General features: G+C 56.3%; 1 protein-coding gene across 2 annotated transcripts; it reads right to left on the bottom strand.

Moving 5' to 3' along the window:
- Positions 1–261: 261 nt before the first annotated feature.
- Positions 262–19,034, bottom strand: CSF1 (colony stimulating factor 1). Of its 2 annotated transcripts, none has more exons than XM_044238864.1 (9): positions 18,730–19,034; positions 15,474–15,596; positions 14,172–14,234; positions 12,418–12,588; positions 8,853–9,000; positions 6,605–7,638; positions 6,068–6,120; positions 5,675–5,733; positions 262–2,029 (listed from the first exon to the last, which is right to left on the bottom strand). In XM_044238864.1, exons 1-8 carry the CDS (start codon positions 18,766–18,768, stop codon positions 5,688–5,690), a joined length of 1,677 nt encoding a protein of 558 aa, XP_044094799.1. In that variant the 5' UTR covers positions 18,769–19,034; the 3' UTR covers positions 262–2,029; positions 5,675–5,687. The 2 variants fall into 2 exon arrangements, with proteins under 2 accessions (XP_044094799.1, XP_044094800.1); XM_044238865.1 differs by having other exon boundaries at positions 6,605–6,735; positions 18,730–19,033.
- Positions 19,035–20,288: the final 1,254 nt, after the last annotated feature.

Genomic DNA, 20,288 nt, shown 5'->3' with positions numbered 1-20,288 from the left:
TCCAAGTATAAAAACAAAATCTCACAGTGTGTGAGCCAATGTTCCCTCTCAGCTTTCTCAATGAAAGGATTCCTGTGCAGGTAGCCGGGGGTGGGGCTCCCAGGTCTGGGGGCCTTCCCACACCTGTGTCACCAAACGCCCACAAAGAGCTTCTGCAATGGGCTGGACTTGCTTTCTTCACTTTTAAAATACTATACTTTTGGGATGGGGGAGGAATGCCTTTTTTCTGTGTTTGTTTGTTGTTGTTGTTTTCCCTTTCCCTTTTAAATACATATTTTCTGGCATCAAATATAGAGTCTGTAACTAGTAGGAGCCTCACAAGGCAAGTTCCCCGCTGCCCTTCCTTCAGCAGAGAGCAGCAGGGCAGGGGCGGGGAGGGGGTGCGGGCAGGAGACCCCCACTTTTGAGGGCAGGAAGAAAAGTTCATGGGCCCTCGCCCAGCGGCCAGGAAGGCTGGGATCTCTCACTGGTGGGCCCAGGACAGCAGGAGAGGAGGGGCACAGCAGCACAAAGGGACCAAGGCGGGGTGATCAATGGCCCTGACACCTCCTGCCAGCTCTCAGAGCAGTGGCCATGGGCTGGCCCAAGAAGCTGAAGCCCTCAAGGCAGACTTGGAAGTGGATGCCTGGTCTCTTTCCCATCCCGGCTGACCTGGTCAGAGAGATAGTGGAGGGGCGACAGCTGGGGAGATCACTGCCTACCTGGGTGGGGAAGGAGACGTGGGAAGAGGATGGGACCTGGGTGCCATGCTGTGAGGTCGGCACAGGCTTGCCGCTGTGATGGGGCCAGGGCCTGGTATGGGAAAGGAGACCAGGTGGCAGGGTCGGGGTGCAGACCCCCTCCCCCAACCACCTTGGCATACCCATAACTGCGAAGACCCAGTTTCAGTGGGACGGCCCCCTGCAGCCTTCCCCCGGGGGTGGGGGGGTCTGCCTCTGTCCTCCCTTCCACTAGTCACTTCCCTCTTGGGAATGTCAAAGTGCAAGACGCAGAAACCTGCGAACAACAACAAGGATGCAGCCTGAAGACCAGCTCCGGCTGGAGGCCCAGGCGTTTCTCCTGCCCCACCCACCCTGGGGAGTCGACGCCTCGGTCAGCAGAAGGTCAGGGACTTAGGGGCTCCCTCAGTCGACACACAAGGCCAGCTCGGGCACTAGGCGCAGGCTGCTGGCAGGAGGCCGGAGGGGCGGGAGGATGGACGGACGTTCGCTCACAGGGATGGACAGGGCAGGCTGTTCAGCAGGCAGGTTCAGTATTCACAGTGCAATGGCTTCCTTCAGGAGGGGAGCCTCTGCGCAGCCTCCCGGAGAAGCTCTGGCAGAGCTGGAGGGAAGGTGGGGCAGACGCCGGGGCTGGCTCTTCCCCTTGGCCTTGGAGTCAAGCCAGACAGGTCCTGAGGGCAGGGTTGACCTCCCCTCTCCACCTGGCAACCAGCAGAAGACACCTGGGCAAGCCGAGGGTGTAGGCCCCCCCCAGGCTGTCAGCACGGACCCAGCAGGCCCAGAGGCCTTCTCTTCCCGGCTTTTGGGCTGCACATCTTGACGGGAAATCTAGCCGACGCTGGCCCGCCCTGCAGAGCTCATGCTTCTCTCTCCGGAGACAAGTCCCTGCTTGTCGGTGTTGGGATCCCTTGGCACCAGGCAGTCCTCTGGGCACCAAGGCTCTTCCATTCCTCAGTGCCCATCCTGCTCTTCCACATCCTTTGGGCATCTGGGTCCCTGGCCCATCACGGTCCCTGAGGCACAGAGGGTCCTCAGCGGGGCTTCCCAGCCTTCCTCTAGTGAATGGGAGCCTCCAGGGCCCATGATAAACATTAGCAGCGTGGGGGACATCCTCCAGCCCTCTCGTAGTCAGTCCAGAGTCTGAGGGTCGAGGGCAGAGGCACCCCAGCCTCGCTGCTCTGGTCTAGTCCTGGCAGGCAGGAGCTCTTGTGGTGGGCAGGTCACATTCCCAGGAGAACAGCTGGGGGGAGGGGTGGTGGACACTCCCATCACATCTCTCCCGTGGAGAGACTATCCTATGTGCCCAGCTGTAGGAGAGAGAAAGAAAGACCAGTCAGCTGAGTGGGAGTGGAGGGAGGGGTCACTGAGGACATGAGTGGGGGAGGCATAGCGTTCCTGTGGGCTCGTGGCCATGCTGCAGGCAAGACTTCCATCCGTCTGCTCCCTCGCCTTCCCAGCCACCCCAGACACCGCAAGGGACCAGGCCGCTTTTCCTGGCAGTGGCCCAAGCCTCTGGCCAGACTGGCCTCACCTCCTACCTCCTTCTGGGGAACTAGGGACCTCAGGGGGAAGTAATGGGGCCTGGTAAAGGCTTAAGCAGGGCTGGGGGAGGGTGTTGACCACTGCTCGAGTGGCAGAGGCTGACGGGGAGGGAAGGGGCACTAGAGGACCCTTAGACCCCTTTTCAGATAAGACCATCTCACTGGCCTTGGGCCAAGGAACGAAGGGTGATTCCAGCTAACTCTAGCAAAGAGTTATACCCTACACTATTCATCACAGAGCGTCATCACACGGGTTACTCTGGACAGCAAGTCATGGGTAACGAAGAGGAAGATCCAGAGGCAGTTCCGAAACAAGGAAACTCCCATTTTGCCAGTTGGCATGCTAACCCCTAAGCCACCCAGCCTCCTTCCCAATGGGCTGAGGGACTTGCCTCCCTGTACCATCCATGGGAGCCGGGGCCCTGCTCCCTCCAACCCCACCCCCATCATACTCCCTTGCCCAGCATCCTTGGAACGCTTTGTTCCCAGAGCAGAAATCCCCTGGACCCTATCCAAGAGTTTGACTTTGGATCCTGTGTGGAGCTTCCCATCCTGACCATCCATAGGCCCTACTGGAAAAGTCCATGTTGGACAAGGAGGGCAGATGGGACCACAGCTTCTGGCTCCCAGCCCATTCCCATGCTCTGGAGAGGGAAGAAGGGAGAATCATAAAATGGACATGAGCCTCCCTGGGTACAGCTGGGCCACAGGCCCTGCTGGAGCTAGGAGGGAAAAAAGACCAAGTGGGTGAGCTCCACTGCCCCTGTGTCCTCGTTCCTTGGAGTGGAAGGATTGGGGTCTGTGTTTTCTTTCTGAGCATCCCTCTATCAATCTCTCTGCCTGTGTTTTTTCCTCTCTCTTTGTCAGAGTGGTAGGTACCCTACGGACATGCCCTGAGTCTCCTGTGGCTCCTGGGGCCTGGGCTGGACCTACTGACCCAAGCGGGGTCTAGATATGGCCCCTGCCCTGGGTTCCCTCTCCCAGTGAGATTTTGAGGGGAGAAAGGGGGAAAGCTTATCAGGGCCTGAGAACAGGCAGGCAGGGAAAGCAGAGAAGGAGTACAGAGGAGATGAGGCAGAAGGTCAAGACGAAGGAGGGAGGCTGGCAACCAGTCAGAAGGAGGTGTAGCCTTGGGCCATGAAGGCCCCAGGGTCCTTGGTCCCTCCTCTGCTTTCCCAGTCTTGAGGGGGTCTGGGCTAGTCTCATAGCCCTGCCCGTGTCCCGTCTGATCCGCTCACCCATCTTAGCCTACCCCACCAACAAGGGGAGACCCCAGGGTTCCAGATATGTTGCTTCGCACTCTTCTCTAAATAGACTTTCCTGATTTTGAGTGCTCGTTAGGTCCCTTTCACGTTGAGGAGTGGCCCAGACCTGTCACTGTACACATGGGAAGGTCCTAAGGTGCTCACTTGCTTTTGGCATGTGGTATAACGAGAAGCCCAAATGGGTTACCCCAGCTGGTCAGCCAGCCGGCCAGTTAGTCAGCAAATCAGGCTATTAGCCAGCTAGCTAGCCAATCAACCAGTCAGCTCACCAATCAACAACCAGCCAGTTAAGCAGTTACCAGCTAGTCAGTTGGTCAGTCAAAGTCACCTCACCAGCTGGTCAGTCAGTCTGTCAGAGTCTATTAGTTAGCTGGCTAACAGGTCACCCAGAAGACCGGTTGGTTAGAAACAACCGGCCAGGCTCAGGTGGTCAGTGAACCCTTAAGCCAACCAGGCCACATTTATTGAGTTTGTGACAAGTATGGAGAAGCCCTCTCTGTATAAGAACATGGGACAGAAGAAAATGGCAAAAAAAGTGGAAGACATAGTCCCTGCCCTCAAGGGGCTTACAGCCTCCTTAGGGATGCGGACTATACATACACACACAGAAGAAGGTTTGAATATGTATAAAAACAACTTCCAAGTAAGTGCAAATTGATATAATATGAACCAAATACAGAAGGGCTGAGGGGTAGGAACTGAGGAGCAGGCAGGGGGTGGGGAAGTCAGTCTGGAAAAACGGGAGGTGGTGGGGTGGGGGGGCTGTCTGGAATTGGGGAGCCAGGGCTGAGGAAAGATAAGGATCACATCTTTATCAACAATGTGGGTGAGGACAACAGAAGGCGCTTCTCAACGTGCAGGAGACACACTTGGGAGGGCTAGGAAGACAGAATGAGGATTTAAAAACTATTTCCATGGGCTCAGGTGCTGGGCAGAAACCAACGAGGTGGTTTCAACAAGAACACACAGAAACTCCTACACCTGGATTAAAAAAAACAAAGCTGTCCACGTAAGGAAAAGAAGGCCTGGCTTGACAGAGGTTTACAGGAAATGGAATTTGGGGTTTTAACAGAGCACAAGCTCAACACAGGACAATAGCATGAGGTAGCTATTAAAAAACAAAGCAGAAAACCCACTAATGCAATATGAATCTGTGCAAATAGAAGAACACTGTCCAGATCAAGGACGGTAACAGTCCCACTGTACTTGGAGCTGGTAGACAACATCTGATGCACCATGTCTGCGGGCCCCATTTTCAGAGGGACATTGACAAGCGAGTGTGTCCAAAGGAGGGTCGCCAGGATGTTGAGGGGTCTGAAAACCATATCATATAAGGAAAGTTTGAGGCACTTGGCCACACTCGGCTTAGAGAATTCTTTAAGGGGGTATGGATAACAGACTTGAGACACCGGAGGGCTCTCATGAGAAGAGGAGGGAGAACCATCATGGAGGGAGAAGAGAAGCTCCCTAGAGGAAGGACCTTCTCCCAGTGCTCTGGGAGATGACAGGGAGCTTGCCTGGGACTGGGAGCACGGGCCCAGCAGCTGGCTGACCCCCTGTCGGGTGTGAAGAGTAAAGACCCCCATGGTGGGGATGCCGGCCAAATGACCTCTAAGAGCCTTTCCAAGACTTAGGTTCTGTGGCTCCATGAATCTAAAGCAGGGACATAGAAACGATCTTGGCTGGGGAGAAGGGTCAACTAGGGTGCAGGCCAATAGGAAGCCAGTGAGAGGTGGATGTTAGGGCTAGCTGCTGGAGGAGCCTGGGAGCCCAGTTGAGGATGTTGGGTTTGAAGTGGGTAGCGGTACAAATTCCACAGGAGGGTAAAGACTTTACACAAGATTTTGGTTGCTCTGGAATGAAGAGTGGCAGCAAGACTAAAAAGCGAATACAGAAATAATAACCCAATACACGGGTAATAGTGCCTGGCTCAGACTGGAGGGCAGGGAGAGGGAGGGGGGAAGACCTGAGGATCCCGAAAGGAGACAGTTGGCAGGATCTGGTGATGGATGGAAAAGGGAGTAGGAGGGGAGGAAGTTAAGTGTGGCCCGGCCTTGGGGGAGTTGGAGGTTTCCCCAAGGTCGAATGACTGGAAAAGGGCTAGCTCATTTTAAGGGGTGGAAAGAGATCCAAATCAGAGTCTTACCTTAGAGACCCCTCTACACAGGCAGTTCCACCTGTCTGTCCTCATCCTGGGTTAGGGGGCTGCAGGCAGAGCATAGGGCTGGTATAAGACTTCAGCAGAGGCTGAGGAGTGAGGGAACCCCTTAAGTTTGTCCCCCAACCCTCCCATACATGTGCCCCAGCCCTCTCAGATTCAGAAGACCCAGAACTGCCTAGTCCTAAGAAGAAATCAGGAAAATCCCAGCTATCTGGTAAAGAAGAAACGCCCTTCCTCCTCTCCGCCTCCCATCCTGCTCCACTTCCTCAGAGCAAGAGAAAGAAAGTCTCCCCCAGGTCTAGAAGGGAGACAGATGCCAAGACACACACCCCCACCCCCGTGCCTTCCAGAGCATCCCCACCCCATGGAAATTCTCACCTGCCCTCTGGTCGCTCCATGGGAGAATCCACTGTCTGAGGCTCTCGATGGCTCTGGGGACAGACAGCAAAGAGCAGGTTCACTGAGGAGCTGGGGACTGATGTGGGAACTGCGGCCTCACCCCCAGGCAGGGGTGCCCAGGGGAGTAGCTGAGTGAGTTATCAAAGTCGTCCCCAGCTACCCAGATGTGGGGATGAGCCACAGGGCAGGAGAGATTTCTGAGGCCTCCCTTCTAGGTCTCACCCTCCCTTCTCCCCAGGCTGGCTGCTACCAATCCCGGGGGTCCCCTGGGCCCAGGCTCCACAGAACTTCCAGCAAACACCCTACCCTCATAGCACTTTGCTTGGCCATGTGGGTTCTCTTCCCATTCTTGGCCCAAGAATATTCTCTCCCCGTCCCTTCCCATTGACTTTATAAGCTTGGGTTTCTCGCATTTTTTAAGAAACCTTCCATTTCAACCTCTTATCTTCTGCTCCTGCCCCCAGAGTGTGCCCCTCCCCCCATAAGCTGCCCTCCTCTCTTGGGGCCTCTCCTTACCCGCCGTCTCCGCCTGTAGAATAGGAGGCCACCGACGGCCAGCAGGACCAGGATGATGCTGGGCACCAGCAGGTGGAAGGTAAACCGGGGGAGCTGAGGGTCAGAGTGTCTCTCCTTCTGCCTCTCATGGCCTGTGTCAGTCAAAGGAATGGAGTTAAAAGGGGTGGGGGCCCTGGCTGCCCCCTCACTTGCTCGTCTTCCTTCCAGCTCTGTGGGGCTCCTTCGATCCCTGGTGCTCCTTCTGCCCTCCAACTCCCCGAGGGGCAGCACATGGCCCCAAGAGTGCCTTCTGGAAAGCTTTGGATGTGCAGAGAGGGCCGAGGGATTGCTGAGGCCTCGTGGCGGCCGCGACAGGGTCCTGGCAGAGCTTGGCTCCTGGTGGTCTCTGGGTGGGTCAGATGGACGGTCTGTCTTCTCAGGTGTGTGACTCTGGGCCTGGCCAGCGGATCTTGCAGGTCCCACCGTGGGCAGGGGAATGCCAGTCATGTCCTCTGGCTGCTGGCCCCTGGCTGAGTAGGACAGGGGAAAAGGTGTTGACAAGAGGTCACTGGGCCTGGCGGTCGTCTCGGCCTGGAAGCTGCCTCCTTCCAGCCTGGAGGAAGAAAGCTCTGCCCCTTGGGGTATGGGACCCTCACTAGCCTCTCCAGAGGCCTCTTCCACAGTCCATTTGGTGCCCAACGCAGAGTTAAGAGTGTCCTCCATCCCCAGGTCGGGGGCCCCGACAGAAGGCTGGGGCTGAGGTGACTCTCCGATGGGGCTGGCCCCCACACCTGGGGGCTCCGGAGATTCAAAGCTCTGGCAGGTGCTCCTGGGTGGTCGCTGCTTAGCACTTCCTGGGTCCAGGTCCACTGTGCGAAGGGGCTGCTCACTGGGCAAGAGGGAGCTGCCCTCTGTCCCCTCAGAGTCAGCCCGGGTCAAGCCAGCCATAGGGGCCATGGAGGGGGCAGGGGGCTGCTGAAGGGAGACAGAGGCCAGGTCACTGCTAGGGGTGGCTTTGGGGTACAGGCAGTTGCAATCAGGCTTGGTCACCACATCTGAAAGAACCACAGAGAGAGGGAGAGAGAAAGACGGGGAGGAGATAGAGTCACCAGCCTCCAGCACAGCTTTCCCAGGTGGGGGAGGGGGTCGAGAGGGGGATATGGATCCAGGGGCGGTCCCTCACCCCCTAATTCAGCGCTGGGGCAGAGAAGAGGACAGTACTGGAGCCAGAGCTCAGGACACAGGCCTCAGGCAGTGAAGGTACAGATTGCGGGGTCTCACAGGCAGAGAGCAAAGAGTGGGTGTAGAGACACAGATCGGGGGCTGGTGGCAGGGAAGACAAGGGAACAAGTCCAGCCGGCTAGGCGCCAAGCCAGGGTTAAGCAGCAGCTAGCCAGGAAGTGGAGCAGCGGCCTCCAGGACTAACCCAAGTCACCCCCAAGTCCCATAGACAGTGTCGCTTGGAAAGCAGCGAGGCAGTTCCGTGCACAGCCAGGGGCCACACAGCCAAAGCCATGGGCGGGAACTAGCTGGGGCTGGAACACGACCAGTACTTGAGGCCTTGGGATTGAAGTAACGAGACTGGACTTGGCCACTGGCAGGTCGCGGGGCCTCAGGCCCTGCCTCAAGGAGCAAGGTTGAATGTAGGAGGACACAAGTGACATGGGACGCAGAGACGAGGACACGCAGGGTACGCATGTGTGCAGCTGGGCCTGCACTGGGAGCTTCTGAACGATGCTCAGACTTCAAATCCAGCCTTTTCCCTTGAGGGGACACTTAAGGCGTCCTGGGGACTTCTGGAGCCAGGGTATCCTGGTGGTTCACAGCAGGGCTCCTGGCGCAAGGCCCTGGGTCCCAGATGGAGCCTCGGTCTCTCCACGGAACCCCCTGTATGTTCAGCCAGCCTGCAGAGCTGGCAGGGAAAGTCTCCAGGCCTGCAGGGTTCTCCGAGGGGGGGCCCTTTCCCCTGCCCTAATCTTACAGCCACCAGCATGATCCTTCTCAATGCTTCCACATGCAGACATAGTTGGTGTGCATGCACACACATGTCGGAAAAGACATGTGCCCAGGCCCACCCAGAGGCACAGGAAGCCACATATGTACACAAGGAAAGCACATCTGCACACACACAGGAGCACGAGTAGCAGCCAGGCTGCCTCCCCAGGGTCCCTCCAGCCTCCCTCGGGCCCTATGTCTCACCTCCCAATCCCTGCTCTGTTGCCCTCCCTCCTCCCCTTGTCCTGCACTCACTGGCCTTTTCAGTGCTGACCTTGGATGGAGCACTTAGCAAAGCTGTCGTTGCAGTTCTTGCTGAAAATGTTCCAGTCCTTTTTCAGGAGAGTCTTGGTTTCATTAAAGACATTCTTGATCTTTTCCAGCAACTGCAGGGGTGTCTCATAGAAAGTTCTGACGCAGGCCTGGAAAGAGAGCAGGGACCCCTTTGGTGAGGATGAGCATTGCTCTATGTCTCTAGCTTGTTTGCCAAACTCCCCTGGCCTTTCTCACATCTGTCTCCTTTTTCTCTTTCATTTTCTCCTTCCCCTTGCCCCTAGTCTGCGGTGGAATCAGTCCTGAGAACTTGAGATACGTCATTTATTTGCAGATCTATTTAACACATATCTATGTGCCAGGCATGTGACAATTACCTGGGAATCAAGCAACGAACACCAGAGACATGGTTGGTGGCTGAGTTGGACACTGAGTCCAGCAAGGCATTGGCCTTAAATGCACTGTTTCAAGAGCAGTGAGTCACATGGAGAAGTGCAGAATGATGTGAGAATATTGCAACAAGTGGAACTAAATGAGGGCTCAGGAGAATTTCCCATGGAACCAATGAAAAGAGGAGCAAGAGTCACCCAGGAAAGGAGGCAGGGTTGGAGAAAGCTGTCCACGTGGTGAGAACAGACTGTGCAAAGGTCCTGAGGCAGGAAAGAGCTTGAAATGCCCAAAGACTGAAAGATGGCTGGAGTGGATACAGGAAGGCCATCTAGGAAGAAGGTACAACAAGAGATGCAACTGAGAGAGGTCAGCAAGGGCCAGTTCCTGCAGGCCCTGGTTGGTCACATTGGAAACCGTTAACTTGATCCGTAGAGCAAAGACAAAACATCCGAGGGGTTGTGGGGAGGTGGGTGGTGGCACAATCAGACTTAAGTTTTAGAAGGGTCATCCTGCTGTGGTGTGGAGCAGGCCACGAGGACTTGGGTCCTTCTTTGGCATTGGTATGCCTTGGAAGGCGGGCTGAAGCTACCTGTAGTCCTGTCTGTTGAGTTGTTCTTTTCTATTCTGCTTGTAGGAGCCAGGTTCTCCACACCCACTGGAGCTCGCTTCACACACTTCTGGCTTTCTTCCCACCTCTTGAGCTGCTCCTCAGTCTCCTTACTGGGCTCCCATCCTCCAGCTGATTTATAAATTCCGGCATTCCTCAAGGCTGTCCTGGACTCACCTCTCCTCTCACCCCAGATGATGCCACATAGGCCCATGGGTTCATCGGTGGCCTACTTGCCGATGAGTTCCAAATACCGAGTTTTCCCTTACCCCCAGGTGCACAGGAGAGAACTGTAAGCTTAACTAGGCTCTGAGGTCCTCAGCGCCATCTCTGAATGCCCACGGCCTGTGTACAGTAGGCCCTGGGGAGATGTGACCCAAGGGATGAATGAATGAACACAGGCATGAGAAGACCATCGCTCAGCTCCTCCACTCACTGGCGGAGCGGACTATCGTGTTTGGGCTCTTTTCCTCCTCTCTAAAGTCAGAACCATCATCCCTTCCAGCCTCCCCACCAGGGCTGTGGTAAGAAAGAGGGACACTGGCGCTCTCTTGGCCTTCTACATAAACCTCCGTCTCCTTCGTACCTCACCTCAGTCTTCATAGAGAAGACAGCAGCCATCCGACAGAAGGTCCGGCTACCCTCTTATGACACAGAGACTACGCCTTATCTCCTCAGGGGCTCTGATCCCCGCACCAGCCTTCCCCTCAGCACACCGGCTCCTCTAGCCTCAAAGGCTCCCCCCTTCCTCAAGGCTTCCCCGCCACCACCGCTTCCACACTGGATCTAGGCCATGTGCAGGGTGGGTGGCTGGTGAAATGCAGATTCCCAGGCCCACCCACCGACCCAGTGTATCAGACTTTCTAGGGGTGCATCCTGGGAATCTGGAATTTAAGCAAGCTCTCCAAGGGATACGTATGAACTTTAATGGTAGAACACCCTGGCTTCAATACCTCTTGGGACAAAGGGTTCCTCCTGCAACCCCACATCCCTCTGGCAACCTCTCCCTTTTTCTGGGCCCTTGTGGAGCTGAGCTCCTCTACAGGGCAACCTCTACTTCCTCTGTGTCACCCACTGGTACCCACCTCCAGTGGCAGCTGCACACTCCTAGACCCATCAGATGCTCTCCTACCCTGGTCTTGCTTGGACTTTTCAACCCCATCTGATAAAGGTGACAACTCATTCCATCTTGAGACCCCCTTCTCCACGGGTCCAGTGAAATCAGTCCCCTCATTTTTCCTCCCACCCCTCAGGCTGCTCCTTCCCAGTCTCATCGGGTGCTGTGCCTACCTGGCTTCTGAGGGCTGGGGTTCCGGGGCCCTGTTCTACCATCTCCTGGCCTCATGCATGACATCCTTGCTGCCCCCTCTTTCATGAGCATCTTGGCAGCCCAACTCAAGCCCCAGCTGTCTGCTCCACATTTCTGCTCAGCTGTTTCACAAGCATCTTAGGGTTGTGTTCCCCAATCTGAGCTCCTGCTCTTCCCCCGAGTCTGCTCCACCTACTGATTTTCCCCATTTCACAAGTTCCGCAGCTCTTAGTCCAAGCCTCTAGGATCTCCAGTCCAACTTGTGCCCCCTTTTGGCCTCCCGGCCTCCATTCCTGCCCCCTGCAGTCCCCTCTCCAGGGCTACCAAACCCGCCTCGCAGTTCCTTTTGGTCATTTCCTGCTCACCAGGGTGCCCCTCACACTTCAGACAACATCCCATGTTTATAAGGCCCCCCGGTGCGCCCCCGCTGGCTTCCACCTCCTCCCCTCTCTCTGTCTATTCCATGCCTTGGCTCTGGTGACTACCGGTTGGGCTCCTGAATGTGCGTGTAGCTGACCTCAGGGTTTGGTGTGTAACCTTCTCTGTTCTGGAATGTTCTGACCAGCCTCACTGCCTCCTAACTCTTACTCCTCTTTGGACCTCAAATGAATATTCTCTTACTCAGAAGCCTTCTTCTTCCCTGCTTCCTCACTACCTCCCTTTTTAAATGAGAGTGCCCTTTGTCTCTCGGAGCCTCAAGGAGGCCCCCTTCACGGCTCCCTCCCTCACCTCCTTCAGGCTTTCCCTTGCCTGGTCATTGCCACCCTACATCCCCCATATTTTACTCATATGTTTTGTTAACTGTCTCATCCCTTCCCCCAGACATAAGCTCCCTGCATGCAAGGGTTTTTGTCTGGTTTGATCCCAGCTGTTTCCTAGTGTCCAGACCGGTAAATGGTATGCAACAGGCATGCAGTGACTATTTGTTGAATGAATGAATGGTCCTCACGCTTCATAATGCTATTTATTTGTCATGGTTTAATGGTTGTCAGCTGCCCACGAGGGTGTGAACCATGCTGTTCTTGCTCGTGATAACACTGATGACATCATCAAGGCCTAGCACTGTGTCTCCCACCTGGCAAGTCCTTAGCAGAGGTGTGTGGGGTGAATCCATGAATGAGAGCGTGAGTGAGCAATGACCCAGGGTTGGGGGAGGGTAGGGGAGGCATGAGAACACCCTCTGTGTATCTGGGCAGGCGTGGGACCACCAAAGCCGCCCTCTGCTCTCACTCCAAGCTCCCGGCTCCAGAACACTCCTACCTTGCCCTGCTCTTCATAGTCTTTGGTGAAGCAGCTCTTAAGCCTCAGAGAGAGTTCCTGGAGCTTCACAATGACGTAGGCATTGGGAGTATTGTCTTTGAAGCGCATGGTGTCCTCCATGATGTCTTGCATCAGGAAAAATGCCTTCTTAAGGTAGCACACAGGATCTTTCTGGAAAACGAAAACCTGGAGTTTATGGTCTGGCTGGTGTGGTCTGGGAACCCACCAGGCTCTGTGGCGGGTGTCCTCATCCCTGGCTGAACGAGGGCTGCAGCCTACCCTGCCCCTGGCCCTGAGGGGGCCTGCCTTTGAGGGAGGGCCATGCCACTCCAGTCCGAAGGGGGGTGCTGACCCCAGCTGCTCTTATGCTCTGTGTCTGGGATCTGGAACTGCTAGGAACTGGGGTAGAGGGAAAGATATGCATGGGCTTCTGATCAGAGATAGCCTCGGATTTCTGGAAGATGAAGCTTTAATCAGAATGGGTGCGCATGCGTAGGGTGGGTTCTGGGGGAATGCTCCGTGTCTCTGCCTCTCTTTTGGCTTGCTTTCACAAGTCCATTAGGCTCCTTCTAATCCTCCAGGCCACAGGAGAACTAAAGACCATCTGAGGGCCCAAAGAATAACCTGAGTGTTTTGTCTCCCTGAGAGATGGTAGTTGCTTCAACAGAGATTCTGCTTTGGCTCTGTATCCCTAGGACCTAGTCCCATTGATTCCTAGCTACGTTTGTTGAGGTGTGAAGGAGGGAGTGAAATACTAAGGTGATTCTTTGGGCCCTGATGTGGTCTCCAGTTCTGACAGATGTGTGTATGGGTCAGGTGAGCAGAAGCTCAGAGATGGGAGCAACTTCTCGCACATCACAGTGATTTTGTGTGAGGCACAAAGATGAGCGGATGTGGCCCAAGGGTTGGGGTGGGAGCAGTTGGAAAGGCCTCACAGGTACAGGAAAAGCTTGTGCAAAGGCCCGGAGGCCAGAGGAGGCAGGTGACCAGGGCAGTGGGTGGGACTGTGTGGTGTAAACCCCAAGCTGACCAACCTGGGCTTTCTCTTAGAGTGAGGGGGCCCTGCCAGGTTAGGGAGCGAGAAATGAAGATAATAGGTTGGAGTTCCAAGAGCTCCCCCTACTGGTGGGGTGATGAGTGCATTAGAAGCAGCAAGGCCTCTTAGGAGGCTCTGGGAACTGTCCAAGCAACTGATTGGGTGAGGCTGGGGCAGAACCCAGAGCTGCTGGGAGGCCAAATGAGCAGCCCTTGGTGGCTGGCTGGGTGTGGGGTAGGAGGAAGAGGGAAAGGGCTGGACCGACTCCCTGGCTGCTGCTCTGTCTATTGGATGAAATGACATCCTTAAGGAAAGCATGTGACCCAGAAATCATATTGGTTTGCCTCAGGCTCTTAGAGCCAGCCTGCCTGGGTTCAGATCAGGCCTCCACCACTCAGTAGCTGTGCTCCCTTAACCTTCCTGAGGACAATAACCAAGATCAGCATGTCACATAATTGTCAGGATTAAATGAGAAAGTGCCTGGCACATTGAAGACCTTGATAGGTGCCAGGGCCAGGAGAAGGGAGCTATAGGGGACTTGAGGCCTGGACCTCGTTCAGCCCTGGACCCTAGCACCCCAGGATGGAGTACCAGCGATCCTCCCACCCTCCCCCTACCCAGTTACGGGATTTCTCCTCCCTTCAAGCTCCTACATATACCCACCTTGGGAAGCACAGAGAGGGCCGGCACATGGGCCTTGTAAATAACCATAACTCACCAACTGCTCCTGGTCTACAAACTCAAAGGCAATCTGGCAGGAAGTCTCCATCTGACTATCAATCTGCAAGAGAGAGTAGGCAGGTGGTGGCTGGGTGTCTGCAGCTCAGCTGAGCTGGCCTAAGAATGAGAACTGGAGTTTTGATCCTCCTCTACCTCCCCACTGACTATGCTGGGAAAGACAGAGCCAAGGGGAAAGACTTGGGCCTCCCACAGGCCCAGGCTGGGCTGTAGAAGAGCAAGAAGTCTCCTCCTTCCACCTCCCACTCCATCAAATCTAACAAACAGCCATTAGTTATAAGGAAAACTCTCTAAGAGGATCTAGGGCCTAATCTTCCATGACAGGTAGTGAGCTCCCTGTAGTGGCAGGAATTCAAGCATAGGCTAGACAAGCTCTGGGGATTTGGGATCTATAGGGGTTGGGGCTAGATATCCTGAACGCCCTCCTTGGCCCCCAGAGCATTCTAAGCCTCAGAGAATGCTGTGGTTCTTGGCCCAGCTGGGACAGCTGCAGTAGCTACATGCAAGAGGGAAAGTGTAGAGGTAAGAAAGGGAGCAGACCCAGCCTACAGGCCCCAAGCTCAGGGCCCCGGAGCCGGAGCCGGCCTCAGCAAGTGGTACTCCACCCTGCCTGGCTGGCCCAAGTGATAGTAGATTCTCTTCTGAGCAGGACAGCGGCCATGATGGTAACCTGATTCTGCCTGGCTGAACCACATTTGGAATTGGGAAACTCTCTGCCAGCCCAATTAGAATAAGGCACGGGCTCCCTCATGACGGCCTGGGTGTGCAGTATTTTCCAGTCCTAGGCCTCAGTCCAGAGCCAGGAAAGGGAAGGTGGAGGGCTGGGAGTGAGGCAGGAGCCTCCCCTCCCACCAGATCTGGCTGTGGCCCTGATGCCAGGCTAGTGGCATGTCTGGGAGCCCGGAAGTCCAGGCCCACACCTGGACACAGCAGGCAGACAGGGCTGGCTCCCTGGAGATGCTTCCTCTCACTGAGGGAGATCTGGCCTCACCAACGACTTCTGAATCCAGGGGTGACCTTCCAGGCAATCAACTCGGGCAAAAGCTGGAAGCCCACCCACTCCACTACCTGCAGGCAGAATCATGGAGGGCTTCAGGGTTGGGTGTGGGTCAGAGGCCCTGACACTGAGAAGGTCAATGAGGAGAGCATCAGTGGAGCCATGAATCACGACCTGCACAGCTGTGCTTTTCTGCCTGTAACCCTTGCCTTGGACCCTGTTCCCTGGCTCCTGCCTCAGTTTTCCCAGAGGGGAGAAGGTAGATAGGCACGGCCGCGTACTCACCAGCTGCTGGAGGAATTGCAGGTGTCCATTCCCAATCATGTGGCTACAGTGCTCCGACGCCTCCTCGGTAATACTCCCTCTCACCAGGAGACAGACCAGCAGAAGCAGGGGTGTCAGCCATGTCTATAATAGACAGTGCATCATTACTCCCAGCTTTCCATCTCCCTAGGAACCCCCATACCCTGCCGGGAGGGAAAAAACAAGGACTTCATACCCACAGTGCTCCAGACTACAAAGCCCCAGGATGCAGTGTTCCCCAAATCCACTTTCTCAGGATTTCCTAACTGGCATGCGCAGTCTTGCACTCCCTTGACAACTACCCACACGTCACCTCCTCCAAGAAGCCTGACAATGCACTGAACTTTTCATGAGGACCTGAGAAGGGTTCCTACCTGCCCAAATTTCAATTACACAGGCTAATCCTCGAGTACAGGACTGGCACCTGCTCATTGCTGTGTCCCTGCAACATCAAACAGAAACTAGAGAACTTGTGGGTTTCCCACTCCTCTCAGGTTCACTTTCATGCACCCACTCCAGACTTCAAGTTGGAGACATTTCCCCTGGGCCCAGCCCTTCCTCCCACCTGATTCCACACAGGTCTGGCTTTGCTACTGGTAAAACCGGGGCCCCAAACTCAGTTTCACTGGGAACTTATCCCATGCTGGAGACCTTTTGGAGCTCTGTGTGTGTGTGTGTGTCCAAAGGAGCCCAACTGCTTAATCAGAGACAGCCCTGCCAGCTCTAGGCCATCCCTGCCCCTTGGAACCCCATCAGGCTCTATATCCAGCCAGCCAGCTCTGATATGACCAGGAAGTGTTCTGAGATCTCTCGGTCCTTCTGTGCCCACCTGGCCTGGGAGCTGCTCACCCTCAGAGTGATGGGACTAGCGCCTGATACTCCATCATTCCCCTTTCCTTCCTCTCTCCCTCCTCCTCTCCGAGGTCCCCTAAACCCTCTCCCTGGCCCAGATCTCCCCTTCTCCAGCCAGAGGCAGCGGGATTCTTGAGCCTTCTTCCCCCCAGCTCAAGGTTGCCTCCTGGCAGCTGATGTCCCCAGATTCAGGGAAATGCTCTCAGGGTGGGGAGAGAGCTGGCACTTTCCTGGGTTCTGGGCTCTGCCTCAGAAACCCAGATGATGAGACAAATACTGCAAATAAACAGCACATTGGAAAAACAAGGAGGCTATGAAACAGCCTACAACAACGACATGCTGATTTACATATAACTACAAGTCCAAAAGCTTGTTAGCTCCTACCGGGGAGGAGAGGGCTACCAGGGAGGGCGCACAGAGGGGAGGCCTCAGTGAGGCCTTGAGAATGGGGGAGAAGCTGAAGGCAGAGAGAGGAATGGGGAGGTCTGGAGGGCAGAGGCCCGGGACAGCCCAATGCCATTCAGTAAAGGCTGAGGGTCCTGGCCTGATCTGGGGGAGGGAGAGTAGAGAAGAGGGAGGACAGCCATGGGGGTACTTCAGGCTCTGTTGGGCAGTTGAAGAGGTAGCCTTCCGAAACCTTCAGTTCAGGACCCACTGGAAACGGGGCCATGCAGAAGGTGTGTGCCTCCATCCCAGACTGGCTGCCACTGAGGTTCTGAGCCCCCGGTTTTGCACGGTATGGAGGAAAGAGCCCGTGGGAAAAGAGATACTCAGGAAGACAACCTTGCCACAGGCACTTCAAGATCTTGATGCCTCCTGGCTTTCAGAGCTGTTTCAGGCACTGGTGTGGGAATACTGTGGCCACCACGTGGGAAGCTGACTTTGAAGTTGCCCCAAAAGGACCCCCACCCCTGCCCCTGGGGTCCCAGTTTTGCCTCAGAGGATGAGCCGGATGGGCACCCAAGGGTTAACACTCTGGTTCAGCTCGAATGTGGCTGGGCAGGCTCTTCTCCCCCTCCATTCTTCCTCCCACCTTCAAGCCTCAGCCTCTGGCAGAGCCACGAAGGCATCTTTTCCCTTTGCGGCAGGCCCAGACATCTCTCAGCCCCACTGACCAGCATCACCTGTCCCTTCCTCCTTGTCAACAAGGGCCCTGGAGGGACCTCAGCGGGACCGGACCTCTGGCTGCTCCCGTCTAAAACCAGCCCCCTGCTCTCTCCACCTTAGCCTTCTTCATGGTCTCCCTCCAGCCCTTATCTTTGTCTTGTTGCCTATCAGCTCCCCCTCCACGATGTCCCCTCCCAGCCTTGCCTCCTCTCTCTCAGCTGGGCTCTTCCTCCCTCTGGGGATGGATGTGCTCTTTCCCTTCCATCTCAACCCCACCTGCAACTCCTTTCCATTCCCCTCCAAATATGTCTGCTTCTCTCCCAGCCAGGTTTCTCTTCCCATTCTCCTCTAGGGCTCCCCAGAAGCAAACCCACCCAGAGACCACCTTATTGATCATTGACAGTGCCACTCTGCACTTTCTAGGAGATGCCCCAGCTAGTGCCTGCAGTTGGGTCCAGACATTCCCCCATGCAGCCCTGAGCAGCCCTTAGCACACACAGGGTTCTGTGCCACCAAACCCTCCTTCCACCTTCCTCTGCCCCCTCTAAGACCAGGATCTCCCCAGCTGACTGAACCAGATTTTGCAGTGAAAAGGTTCAGAACTAGTTCCAGAAAGCTCAAGAGTCCCATCCCCTGCCAAACAGACTTGATCCAGCCACCCAAGTCCCCAGTAGCTCCTGCCCGCTCCCTGGAACAAGTAGAGGCTTGCCCAGCTCCTTCCTTCTGCCAGCAGGTTCCTGGGCACAGGCCTTGGCATTCTGTAAGCCGGCTGACCCCTGAACTTCCCCCACCCGAAAGCGCCCACTTCCCCCAAGCAGGGTCTGGAAGCATGTGCGTGGCCCTACGGGGAAGATGCCGGCTGCGAAGGCGCCACACTCAGCGCCCAGCCTTTGCCCCTGACTCTTGGCGGTGTCCGGTCAGAGGAGAGAGAGGCAGGGGCTTCCACAGAGCTAGCAAAGTGCCTTGGCTTCTAACCCTTCTCTCCTGACAGCGGGTGGCTCAGTGTGCGCCTCGGTGCAATGGGGTGAGCAGCGTCCCCTTTCCAGGGCAGTACCGCAGCCCCGGGAGCAGCTGCACGGCGCCAGGCGGCTCAGTCGGGGCGCGCCCGGGACCTCAAGCAGCCGCGACGCAAAGATGGGAAGGACACCGGAGCCCGCGGTCTCCGCGGGGGAGCGTCGCCGGCCGGCGCGCCAGGGAATGGGTTCCGAGGAGCCGCGCCGCGCCGCCCGCTCCCGCCTCAGCCTTGCCGGCCCCCCGCAGCCCCGCGGCCGCCGCTTACCGTGGGAGGGCAGCGCCCGGCGGCGCCCCGCGCGGTCATACGGGCAGCTGGGTCCCGGGCCGGGCGCGTCGGCCGCCCTCGCTAGCTCGCTCGCTGGCCGCCGCAGAGCCTGCTCCCCGGCCGTGGGCCGCGCTGCCGTCCGGGGGCTGCGGAGAGCGGGCGGCGGCGCCGAGAGCACCCAGGCAACTTTCACTTTCCACCAGCCGGGCTCCACTGGCCAGCTCCTCGGCACAGCCTTTTAAGCGGACTTGTGGGACATGTGGTTTATGGGAAATCACCTTGGATAGGCGCCAAACACACACACAGACACACACACACAGACACACACACACACAGACACGCGCGCGCGCGCACTGCCACAGAACCCAGACACAGACACACTCCAGAGCCCCCACTCATCCGTCTCCCCTCCCCCGCCCCCGGGGCCGGTCTTCCCCGTGGTCCTCCCAGTCGCCCTGTTTTCTGTGCTCAGCTCCGGAGCCCTCAGCAGAGCACGCGGGCTCCACTGACTCCCGCCCTCCCGCCCTCCCGCGCTCCCGCTCCGGACCGAGCCTTTCCTTTTCTTTCCTTCCGCGCTCTTTAGGCAGATCCGGTGCTCGCTCTCTTTCTCTTTCTCTCTCTCTCTTTCTAATACTCCTCTCGAGGGACTTTCCCTCCAGGCCTGAAAATTCCCAAATCTGAGCAGGAAATGGTTTGAGAGCAGGGGCAAACACTGGAGCCCGGGGCCTCCCCGGCTGGTGCACGGGGCAGCAACCTGGTGGCGCTTGTGTCAGCGACTTGCAGCAGCCCCCTTCTTCTCTGGCAGCCCGCTCCAGCCGGGCTATTTCATTTGGGGGCAGGGTACAGGCAGGGAGGCTCGCTACCTGGCCCGGGAGGAGAGGGACCGTGTCCTGTGGCACAGAGCCAGGAGGCTGTACTCTGTGCCAAGAGACACCCGGAGCACTTGACCTGCTCGGAGGCTGATAACCGTGCTCCTTTCTGACGGCCCAAACCTGGGGTGATTGGTACCTGGGCCCTAGATATCTCTTGATGCTTTTGGAAATGGATTTTCCGAGATGGTTAATCGCACTGTGTCTCTCCATGAGAGTGAATCTACATGAAGCCTAATAGGATGAACCTATTAATTATAATGCCAACCTCAGGCTTTTTTTCTTTCTTGCATTCATCATGATTCCATGTCTCAGTCCCTTTGGGAGGCCACCCACCCTCACCCCCTGGGAAATACATGATATGAGGCCTGGTCCCAAAGGCGTATCTCTTGTCGCTTGCTCCAACCCTAATCGGTAATTTTACATCCTTGTGCCCTTGCTCACACTGGTTCCTCTGCATGGAATGTTCCTCCCCCTCGTCGTTAAGGCAAACTCCTCATCCTTCAAGCCTGAAATAATACCACATCCGCCACTAGCAAAGCCTTCTTTGACTCCCCAGGCCGACCAGTGGTTCTTATTTCTGTATTCCCACCTTGGCTCCTTCCTTCATGGTGGCCCTGGTAAGTTGCCATTTATTCATTGTCTGCCACATTCTGAGAAGCATCCAAGGGAGTACTGGTAGTTTTATTG

Source organism: Neovison vison, chromosome 2 (genome assembly GCF_020171115.1).
Source record: "Neovison vison isolate M4711 chromosome 2, ASM_NN_V1, whole genome shotgun sequence".
Classification (NCBI taxonomy): domain Eukaryota; kingdom Metazoa; phylum Chordata; class Mammalia; order Carnivora; family Mustelidae; genus Neogale; species Neogale vison.
Note: the sequence above shows the minus strand (reverse complement) of the source record. Positions and strands in the feature narration are given on the sequence as shown.

Bases quoted from the DNA above. Each gene is read 5' to 3' on its own strand.
- CSF1 (XM_044238864.1), bottom strand. From the start codon at position 18,768: ATGACCGCGCGGGGCGCCGCCGGGCGCTGCCCTCCCACG. The intron at 15,597-18,729 runs GTAAGCGGCGGC...TGTCTATTATAG, and splicing joins CCGGGCGCTGCCCTCCCACG to ACATGGCTGACACCCCTGCT. The intron at 12,589-14,171 runs GTGAGTTATGGT...TTCGTTTTCCAG, and splicing joins TTGTAGACCAGGAGCAGTTG to AAAGATCCTGTGTGCTACCT.